The sequence below is a fragment of the Arachis hypogaea genome, chromosome 19, assembly GCF_003086295.3.
Source record: "Arachis hypogaea cultivar Tifrunner chromosome 19, arahy.Tifrunner.gnm2.J5K5, whole genome shotgun sequence".
NCBI classification, from domain to species: Eukaryota; Viridiplantae; Streptophyta; class Magnoliopsida; order Fabales; family Fabaceae; genus Arachis; species Arachis hypogaea.
Window position 1 is genome coordinate 138,662,560 of NC_092054.1, and position 12,129 is coordinate 138,674,688.

The 12,129-nt window shown below is 30.9% G+C and overlaps 1 protein-coding gene across 1 annotated transcript; it reads left to right on the forward strand.

Moving 5' to 3' along the window:
* Positions 1–7,722: 7,722 nt before the first annotated feature.
* Positions 7,723–9,707, forward strand: LOC112775078 (peroxidase 65-like). Its single transcript, XM_025818546.3, has 2 exons — positions 7,723–8,442; positions 9,002–9,707. The coding sequence occupies exons 1-2, from the start codon at positions 7,931–7,933 to the stop codon at positions 9,468–9,470; spliced, it is 981 nt and encodes a 326-aa protein (XP_025674331.1). The 5' UTR covers positions 7,723–7,930; the 3' UTR covers positions 9,471–9,707.
* Positions 9,708–12,129: the final 2,422 nt, after the last annotated feature.

Here is a 12,129-nt window from a genome sequence, read left to right on the forward strand (position 1 = left end):
GACACACCCATTTTCGACAAATTGGAGTAATTAATAATTCAAGGCACAACCACAAATGTCAAGTCTTCTGAAGGGAACGTGCAGTTAATTACAAGAGAAAACGACGTTCGCATTATAAATACCTCATATGAACACATAAATAAAAACTAAAAAAATAAAAAAAAATTCTACATGATATAGGAAACTGTTAGCATTGTTTCAATGAATACCTCGGGTTGAACAGTTGATGCCATAGCGCTGAGCTCCTCAGAAGTTCATGCAGAAAGCCACGGCTCAGGTTCTTGACAATTCTCGAGTTTACCATGCTTTAGCTTCTGAAAGTACAAGACCTAGAGATATTGTAGACACAACTTAATTTTTGGGATGCAAGGGTTAGTCAGATTAAATACCATTTTGAATTTAAAAGGTTACCAGTAAAGCGAACATACAACCCTCACAGGACTTGTTCTTTTTACGTTGGTACTTCCTGATTGCCTGTTCTAACGATTTGAAAATATGCAACAACCAACGGTATCTCCCCGGATCAGATACATCAAGAATTGTATCATTGTGCCATGGCGAGATGATGTGTTGCACGGTCGGACACAGAAACATCTTCAGCACGAGCAGGATGAAATGCCCCCTGAACTCCATCCTGTCATCTTCAATATCCATAGCACACTAGTTGACAAAACGCCTTAGTTGTATGGTTTTCAACCGGTGAAATCTTCTTTCTTTTGAGACATGGGTAGCATTCCCACTATCGAACAGTGGGAAATCGTCAACTACAACATAGATGTGTATAAAATAGTATAAAATGATCAGTGGAAAAGGTAGAAAAAAGGAAAAACCTTAGAGACCGAAACCATTTTAACCAATTGAATGCTGTGTAACACAGAAAGGTATACTCACCACCGGGCGGGATTCTGAAAACACACTAGAATAGCTTGGGACCAATGCGGATGTTTCCATAATCTACAGTCAGGGTGCTCGTTTCAGTGTCGTAGGCCTTGGCCAACATCACCATTATGCTTTGTTTAACAGGCCACTTCGGGAGCTTCAGGAAACCAAAACCCATTGCTTCTATCTCATCTAGCTTTGTTTGGGCCTGGTTTGTTTCTAGATCTTTGAACAAATCCGCGATGTAGCATGATGAGCACCTTGTCTTTAATAATTTCTATCAACATAAAACAAGATCTTTAGAAACAAACAAAATGCTAAATTAGAATAAAAACACAAATTTTTGAATGATGTAATACCGGCTTTTCCATGTTTTGAAGGTGATTTCTGGCAACAGGCCAAAAATTATGTCCAGGTACAAAGTTGTCTTTTATTCTCCAAACTCAACTAAGTCAGCAGTACAAGAACAGGATGAAATAAAGTTAAGCGCAACATTATCAACAAAATACAATTCAGCCACAAAAACACCATGTTTCAGCTGTTGTTTTTTCTAAATTAACTAGGTCTCAAGTACAACGATTAGAAGACATAAAGCAATTTAATAACCACCTCTATTAATCAAAGAATTACTATAACACTAAAGGCACAAGTAACATATAGGCGCGCACATTAATATGACCAGAATTAGAATTACAATCATGGAAATTATATTATTAGAGTTCAGATAAAGGAGAACTACAATATAATACTTCACCAGATAATAGCAATTGTGCCAGAATGCAAACATAATAAAAGAAAACTTAGATAATGGAATTTATTAATGTTCAAAGACAAGAAGGAGTGTTTTTTTTTTCTAGAAACCACCTATATATAGAAAAGTTTAGTAATAGAATCTATCATAAAAAGAAAAAGGGTTACGATGGATACACTAATGTAGTTAAGGTCGTGTTGAAACATTCTTCAATGAGATGATTATGACGTATCAAATCAACGATAATATGGGCATGGACAGCAGGCAACATAGGAGCTTTGATTCTAATTTCAGGCAAAATCAACAAAATAAAAACAATTTTTCATAATCCACAACTAATTTGAACTATGGAACGGCGCCTAAAAACTAAATCTGATCAGAAGACACACCAAGTTTATATAGGATCTACACATACAATTGCACCTGTTGTTCGATAGACCATAAACCGATCAACTCAGCAAGAAAAAATTCCAACATCCAACTACTTCTTCTTGCTTAATCAACACAATCAAAGGTCCAAGGATTAATTGATTTTCTACATATAATCATTCGAAAGCAACATCCATTAACCATATTCACATCAATAACACCTCACGTATAGAAAAAAAAACACCAATCAGTGACAACCATACATATTAGTTGAAACGAGAAATAGCCATGAAAATTAACTCTTACTCGGCAATATAAATCATCACACTCCATCACTCTGAAGACACATCTGAAGTAATGTTCAATAGCTTCGATTAAAATAATACTTTCCTTTTTTCCGTTTCCTTTTAACTCAGCAGTACAAAACATCACTCTTAATTTACAGTGCAGTAACTACCAGAAATTATCAAAACCCAATTATACGTTGACCACATTCAAATCATTTTCAACCCGGAGATGTAGACACATACAAATTAATTCACCATTTTTCCTTTTCTAAAAGAAACCACAGACTCAGGGAACCATGTTGTTCAATCTCAAACCCTATGAAGTACTCACAAATGAAACCCAGTACCAGCAATTAATGAAAACCTTGAAGAACCACTTACCTCTTATGCAGCGCTGGCGCCGGAGGGAAGACACGCTGCGTGGCGGGCTCAAACGCAAGACAAGGAGCAGCACTGGGTGGGGAGGCAGAGGCCAAACAGCAGCGGGCTTGCTAGTGACTCCATGATGCTGGAAGACTTCAGCCGTGGCGTGTGTTGAGGCAGAGGGTTCAAGGCCGGACGACTAGATGCGTCTTCAAAGAGGGGCCGACGGCGACATGCAATAGAGGTGGCGACACTTGGGTAAATGCAGGAAGGTACTCACGAGTAGCGCTGTTTGGTGTTCTGGCGGCGTTAACTCCCGTTGACGGCAGCGACCATCGAAGAATGCAAGGAGGATAGGCTGTGCGACCCTCGTAGAAATATTTTCCTTCTTTATTTTGATAATCTTTAGCAGGTGTCCAAACACTCAAAATAATATATTTCCAAGTTTGGCTTGATATCTTCAATGATATTCCTCTTAATGATAGTGATTTGCACAATTTCTCTTGTTAGTTTGGTCATCCTTGATTGATTCCTACATTTCTCATCATAATAGTTAATTATAATAGGAAATAGTTAATTATATTTGTCATCATAAGGTATCAAATCAATTCTTAACTCAACAATTTCCTCCTTATTGATAAACATGATTAAACTTAAATTAAGAAAAGAGTGTATGAATGACTTTTTTGAATTTCAGCAAACTCTCCCTATTTATGAGCATCCATCAATCAAGAGTCAGAACACAAAACTGTGGTACTTGACCATATACTAAAATAACATAACAAAATATGGTGCTTATAATATAAGAAACTAGAGCAGAAAAAATAAGACATATCAAAGCAAATAAAACCAATATCAAAACAAGAGATACCAAAAAATATCTATAAGGCATAAGCCGTAAAAGTTTAATCCTTTTAATTTTTTTTTCCTTTTGTCATCAAAGAGGAAAATAAAAAAAGATACAACCATCAACAATGGTAGCGGAATGACGTGTGAAAGGTTAGAAGCATTAATAACTGATGCAAAAATAAAATTCTTTTAAAATAGAAAAAAATTTAGAATAAATAAGATGATTAATGCTGAAAATACTTTGAATAAAATCTATTTTAATACAATTTAAAAATATTATTTAAATAAATTCAGAGATCACGTAATAATTCAAAAAAGATATAAAGGTGACAGGTTGAAAAATGAACTTATTCATCATTTGCCCAGAAAATCTTATCTTGACCTGAGAGACAAAAACTCAAAAAATCTTATCAGTTCAATTAAAATATATCAAAAACACTTAAAATTCTCAAAGCAGTTCTTAATTTACAAAATCTATCTTTAGCTAAGAGTTTAGTGAAAATATCAGCTAATTGATCATCTGATTTAACGAACTGAACATCAATATTTTTTTGTACATATTCACATATTGAGTGATATTTCACTTTTATATGTTTAATATAAGAGTGCAAAACTGGATTTTTGAAAATATTAATGACACTCATGTTGTTGCACATAAGGGGAATATTTTCAACCTTAATCTTATAATCAATTAGTTGAATTTTCAACCATAGAACCTGGGAGCAATAGAGGGAAACTACTATATATTCTGCCTCGGCAGTAGAAAGAGCAATTGTAGCTTACTTCTTGCTACACAAAGCGTTGAGGGATTTGCCTAGGAAGTAACATATTCCACTTTGAATGATGTTAGGCCTTGATGAGGTTAAATACATCAAAGATCCAATCATCCTTCTATACTGAATCTTATTCACATACATCTTTGTCATGTTCATCCTTCAACATCTTTATGTTTGGATGCATAGGAGTGCCCATAAGCTTTGCATTTTCCATTTCAAACTTCTTTATCAACTCCTTTCCATATTTTTCTTGGTACATGAAGATACTTTGAGGAGTTTGTTTAATTTACAGCTCAAAATAGAGTGTCAATTCTCCTATCATGATCATATTGAATTCACTAGACATAAGCTTTACCATTGTATGCTTTTTAACTAGCAATGTTCATTTGATTTTCAATAAGGACTTTATTGCTATTTGTTTTTGTTTGGAAAACATTGAAGTCTACTCATTGGCGTTGATTTGAGATTTTTATCACTATCCCCTTCGAATTTCACTCATTTCTTTATCATCTTATTATTCTTCATAATCAGTCACTCCCTTAGTTTCCTTTCTACTTCGAAAGGCCTTCTATTAAACAGTTTGGCAGTGGCTTCTTTCTATGCATAGGACGAGGACCAAATTAGACTCTCTTCTTCCCTTTGCTCTTCAATTTCTCCTTGTCTTCCACCCTTATGCCAACTTGGTTAGCCAATATTCATTCACCTATATTGTCTTCCCTTAGTTTGTTTCCTTCTGTATCTTCCATAAACGCAAACACATTTTCTGGTCATGACCTATTTTTACGCAATACGTACAAACCATTCCCAACCTTTTATACCATACCACCACATCTATTGGATTTTTGTTTGGGACAACAAGCTTAATGGAGTCTTTAACAGTTTGACTTCCTTCCATCACTACTCTCACTTTCGTTATCCAAGTTTCCTTCCACTTTACATCAAACAATCCTACCTACCTTCGGCACCTTGCCTAGTCTTTCTCCCATCTTTTGTGCCACTTTCAACATTTTAAAAGATTCTGGGATCCTCTAGAATTAAATTCATATTGAGAGATTGGTGATTAATTGATCTTCAATCCTTATTTCTTCTTTCCACTGTTGAACATAAAGAGTATAGTCTTTCAAAAACTACAAAAAACCTTTCTCAATCCTCATCACGTCCACTCCTTATCAAAGAAGAATTAGAATTGATTGTGATCGATCTCCATCACCATAATTCTTCTGATCATCCCCAAATAGCCCACAATGTCGCCTCTTCCATAGTTTTTGTTGAAATAGCTTTATCAGTAAATAGCTTTTCAATGAGACTATTAATGCAATTATCAATACCTCTCTTTATATCCTCTTCCTCCGATTATACCACATCATCATTTTTATTATCACTCCCGGATTCATGCCAACTCCCTTTATTCTTTGCTAAGCACTAGAGAGAACATACATACTAGTATGAATAAGAGTTAAAATTTGTGTGATGTAATGATCCTAAAGATAACGTTGACTTAGAGACACAAAAATTTCATTAAAGTTGAAAAAATTCTAGCAGAACATGTTAATCTAGTCAACACTTTCAATACTTTTAAATATTTCTTAACTCATAACCTCATTTTAGTTACTCCTTTTAGTTGAAATTTGGTAAAATTTACTGTTAATCAGGGGCGGAGCTAGATGAAATATTAGAGGGGGGCAAAAAATATTTACACAATAAAATAAGACTAAAATAAAATTTTAAGGGGGACTAAACTGAAATTTACATATAATTTACATGTAAAAAAATTAAAATTAGGGGGGACCATTGCCCCTCTTTTTTTGTACCTAGCTCCACCCCTGCTGTTAATATATATCATCATCATTTTATTTATTTATTCTATATCTTACCTCGATTAAAATTTAGATAATATTATAATTAATATTCTTATATTTTATAAAATATGACATAATTATTCTTATAAACATAACATTATAATATATCTTAAAATAAGAAAAAAATATAATAAATTTTACTAAGTTTCAAATAATCAAATATAATATTTTCCTATATTATTAGGTAAAGTATTGTCGTTATTCTTGTCAGTGTTGTTATTAATACAATATTTGTTGTTTTACTTGACTAGCCAGTAGATCCCAAATATTTACATAATTTGGAATATAAATAATGTTAATTTCATTATTCTTTTGCGTTTAATAATGTCCGTTGTTAATAATAAAAAATAGAAATGATATGCAAATCTTAAAAATGATAACAACAATTTTTTAGAAGACTTTTTAATTTTATTTTTCAATAATTCTCAATCTAAACATGTCAGAGATTAATTCACTATAAATAAAGGTTTTATTTAAAGGATTGTTATAAGTAAATAAATTACTACTTAACAAAATTTAAATTTCTATCACTCACTTAAATAAACGAATAAACTAACTATTTAACTATTAATCCAAGTTGGTTGAAGACTTTTTAATTTTATAACCATAATGTTAAATATTATTAAAAAAATGGCATTAATTATTCTTTCCTACATTATGTTTAATAATATTTTTTTTCCTCATTATTTATAAAATATACATTAGTTTTTCTGTAAGATAAAAATATCATACATTTAAACTCATTTGACTAAAATTCTCATCAATAATTATTATAATTATTATATATAAATTAGTGATAATGATTTGGTTGATTCAAATAATATATATTATAATAATAAATATTGTTTATCTTTAAAATTTTACCACATAATATAAAATATTTTATATTGTGTAATGAAATTTATTATTATAATCATAATATATATTTATATTTTCTATTATTATTATTTGATAAAATTGATTAAAGTATATTTTATTTTAATTTTTTCAGGAAAAGGTATTATTTAGATATCTCGAAAAAAAAATGTTTTCTCTAATTTATTTAAGAAAACAATATACGTGCAGACTTGATTAACTCCTAGTCCTAGGAAACAAGCGACAAGAGATAACAATTAACAAAAGCAAACAATCCTCAGTGTTATGCTCTGTACTTGGCTTTCTATCCTCACAGGGATTAACCATTTTACAAATAAAAACCATGGATTGATGAATATTCACAAATCAGAACCAAAATATCAAAACTAATTAATTATACTTAAATAATCATTAAAAAAACTATTAGGATAAATATATCCATCCACGCGAGAATATAGTGGACTGTTAAAAAACAATCTAGCATGACTCATTCTTTACCATTTCAAAAGGGTTCTGATATCTCTCTGTTTAAATTCTTGTTTGTTCCCTCATAAAAAAAATAGTGCAATAACCAAACTAGAATATAATTATCTAAACAAAATAAACCAAACAACCAACACATGCAAAAATAGCAATTTAAAAATTTAAATCCTCAAACCCCTCCCTTCCATTCACATGTTCCAGCACCTCAACCACCATTTCTTCTCCCTTCTTATTCCCTTATTCTTATTCCAAACTTGGCAAAATCTTCCATACCCTATTTTCCTCCTGGTCCTTTTCCCTCTCCCCAAACGGGGCTTGCGCATTTCTTTTCCCATTTTCTTTTTCTAAAAACTCAAAACCCCCCAAAAAAGAGAGAGGAGAACCAAGAAGAGAGTAGTGTCCTTGAGAAAATTAAACTCCTTCTCTTTGAAGAAGGATTGTAGATTTTCACCACCAATAATGGCTTTCGCCGTTCTTTTCCTTCTCTTCCTTTCCGTCCCTTTCTCCTCAGCAAAACTCAACCCCGACTACTACAACGCCACGTGTCCCGACTTCGCCAAAATTGTGAGGGATCAAGTCTTCACGAAGCAGAGCGTGGTCCCGGCCACCGCGGCCGGCGTGCTCCGCCTCTTCTTCCACGACTGCATCACAGACGGCTGTGATGCCTCGATCTTTATATCGTCAAATGCATACACCCCCCATGCAGAGCGTGATGCTGACCTGAACCTGTCCCTCTCCGGCGATGCCTTCGACCTCGTCATCAAGATCAAGAATTTGTTGGAGCTGACATGCCCCGGCGTAGTGTCTTGCTCGGATATCATTGCACAGGCCACCCGAGACCTCATCAAGATGGTCGGCGGCCCTTATTTTCCGGTCCGGTTAGGGCGGAAAGATAGCCTCAACTCAGACGCATCTAAAGTTCCTGCTAGCCTTCCAACCCCAACCATGACCATGGATGATATAATTAACAAGTAAGAGGCAGATATATATTAGTTTTATTTACAACATTTAGACAAGTAATGAATTTGCAACCTATAAACTTTTATAAAAGATTATGATGTTTAAAAGTTGTCAAATTATCACATAATCATATATTTTAGAGTCAAATATTTTTTAACGAATCACACTAAATATTTTATGTTATAACCATTAAAATTACACTCAATTTGGTATTTTCTCCTCACATTCCAAACATTATTTCCGGTTATTGATCTAAAAAATTTTGATAACAAGTATACTATATATAAATGTCAGAACAAACACAACTATATAAAAATGCAACAAAATATATCTAAATTCATTCTCTTCTAAATCGTTTTTCAAATTTTAATAAAAAAACAAATATGCATACACAAATATATAGTAATTAATATACTAGATAATTTTTTGTATTTACAAATCTTTGAATAACCTTATATATACATGGAAGTCATTCATTCCCAACGTATTTCATATTAATTAATAAATATACGATCTTGACAATGTTTTCGTAAAGAAAAAAAGAATGATTGTGTTTATATATAACAACAGGTTTGCTGCAAGGAAGTTCACAGTAAGGGAAATGGTGGCATTGACCGGAGCACACACCATTGGGTTCACACACTGCAAGGAATTCGCCAACAGAATCTTCAACTTCAGCCCAACCTCCCAAGTAGACCCAACCCTCCACCCTAAGTTCGCGGAGGGTCTAAGACACGTGTGCTGGAACTACACAAAGGACCCATCAATGTCTGCATTCAACGATCCAAGATCACCAAGCAAGTTTGACAACGCCTACTTCGGCAACGTTCTCAAGGGTCTAGGCTTGTTGAGAAGCGACTACCTTCTTGGTGCCGACCCAAGAACAAGGCCCATTGTGGAGGAGTATGCTAAGAATGAACAAGCCTTCTTCAGAGACTTTGCTAAGGCCATGGAGAAGCTTGCTGTTTTGGGTGTCAAGACTGGTAATGCTGGAGAGATCAGGAGTAGGTGTGACCAGTTCAACCACATTCCTGCTTAATTCAATTTTTCTTTCTTCTTCTCGCGCGCCCCACAATTGTTGTAAATTCCATTTTGTTTCTGGACATTCAATACACTCGTATTTAACTATGAGTCTACTGAATGTACGAAACAAAAGTCGAAAATATAAAAAATTTGATTAGTAGGATGTAAAACGAGATATGACAATACATTGTTCTAGTCAAAAGAAGAATTTGAATGACCTATATATATGTTTAAGATCTAATTATGTGATTAATGTCCGTTTTATGTTTTTTTTTTTATTGCAGTTTTATATTCAAATACCCGTCTAATATTATATTTGTGCTTTGGTGTTGCTGTTGATGATTTTCCCAAATGCATAAACTATACTAGGTAAATGCCCGCGCGATGCGCGGGTTGTTGTTACAAATATATAACATTTAACTGCAAGTATATTGGTATAAAGACATATTTTTATTATTCATAATTGTAAAAAATCTAATAAATAAAAAATATAATTCTAATTTCAATTCAACAAATTATTTTGAAAAACTCTTATGTAATGTATCTTTTAAAAAACGAATTTTATATAATATTTTGCAGTGTCAATTTTTAAAAAACAGCAAATTGTGGTAACCAATTTATATTTAAACTAACCTAATGTTACGAAAAACAATGGATATAAATTTATTTGTAAAAATCACAAAAATAATAATACCTTTTTCCTTATATAAAATTATAAGAATTAATGTAAAAAACATAAATATATTTTTGGCTTCTGTTTTATTAGTGCTTTATATATATTTAGTTAAAATCTATCAATCATGTAAATTTTTTATTAAGTATACAAACATAAATGTCATTAAAAAAATTTTAAATTTATCTATACTATAATGTCATCCACGAAATTTTTAAAATTCTAAAAATTGGTTTATAATTAAATTTAAAACATTAAATAAAAGACCAAAAATTAAGTTAAACATGTCGCACTATTTATATAATTACATAAATCACTTATTAGTCGGATCTTGTATTAAATTTTGATGTACACGTAAAGTATAAAATTAGATCATATCAATTCTTTACTAACACATGAACAACTTTTTATAAATTATAATCGTAAGTAAACAACTGTTTGTAGTTTTATGTATATGAATATTTGATATTAGGTCATGAAAATTTCGATTTTATTCTACTCTAAATATTAAAATAAAGGTAAATGTTACCCAACTCCCTCTAAAATAACATGTAAGTTACGTGTCACATTGTAATTGGTCCTTACTTAACCATAGTTAGGTTATTTTATAATTTATTATTTGAGATTAGAAATAATATAATTTCTTAAAATATCAAAACTTCATTCCCGTTAATTGAAGCACATTTCCACTCCTCCATTCTTTCTTCATCACTTCATCACCTAAATTCGGTCCTTCCAAGCACCGTCGCGTTCGTGACAAGAAGCGCCGACGCTGTCGCCATCTACTGCCCTCCCACGCAATCTCTCTTTGTTTAGTGCATTATCCCTTAGTCAAGTCGTTGAATTCTGTTGTCCGTACTTCACCATCTTTCCCAGTATAGCCAGCGCCTCTTTTTGTCATGGATCATTGCTTACCCACATAATTAATGGTTAATTTGGTTATTAATTTTTTTATTGAAAAAATATATCTTTATTTAATTACGTGATAGAACATATATTTATATGTAAAATATAATATAATAAAATAAATCTATTCAAAGTATTTAAAAGTATAATTAAAATCATGAACATACAAATATAATAATAAAATTTGTACTTCAAACAAATAAACATATTTTTTTATCATACATATATTATTTAAAAAATAAATATATTATTAAAATTAATAACAGGAATTTAAAATGATAAAATTCAATTATCTTACCGTATTTTTTATAGTATTTTTATTTTTTTAATTTTTAATTTATTAGTATTTTATTATTTAATTAATAATTAAACAAATTATTTTTATGAAAAATTATTTTTTGTATTATATTAGAGAAGAGACCAATATAGCATTTTAAAAAATAAATTGTATAAATATTTAAGAGATAAATATGATATACATACCTAAAATAAATAAAACAGACAAAATAGGAGTACTTTTGAGAAATAGAAAATTATTTTTGTCTGTTTTATTTATTTTAGGCATGTATTTTATATTTATCTCTTAAATATCTATCTATATAATTTATTTTTGTATTTAAAAATTTTAATATTATCTATTTTTATTTAAAAATTATTTTTACATTATTTTTTAAACTGTTATATTGGTCTCTTCTTTAAGATAATACAAAAAAATAATTTCTCATAAAAATAATTTATTTAATCATTAATTAAATAATAAAATACGAATAAATTAAAAATTAAAAAAATAAAAATACTGTAAAAAATACTTGTAAGAAAGTTAGATTTTATCATTTTAAACTTGTGTTATTAATTTTAACAATTTATTTTTTTAAAATAATTTATGTACGATAAAAAATATGTTTTTCCTAATTTTAATTATACTTTTAAGTACTCTAAATAGAGTTATTATATTATATTATATTATATTTTACATTCATATGTTTTATCGTGTAATTAAATAAAAATTTGTTTTAGTAAAAAAATTTAATAACCAAACTAAACATTATTTATGTTAGTAAAGAGTGATCCACGGTAGAAGGAGGGATCAAGTGAG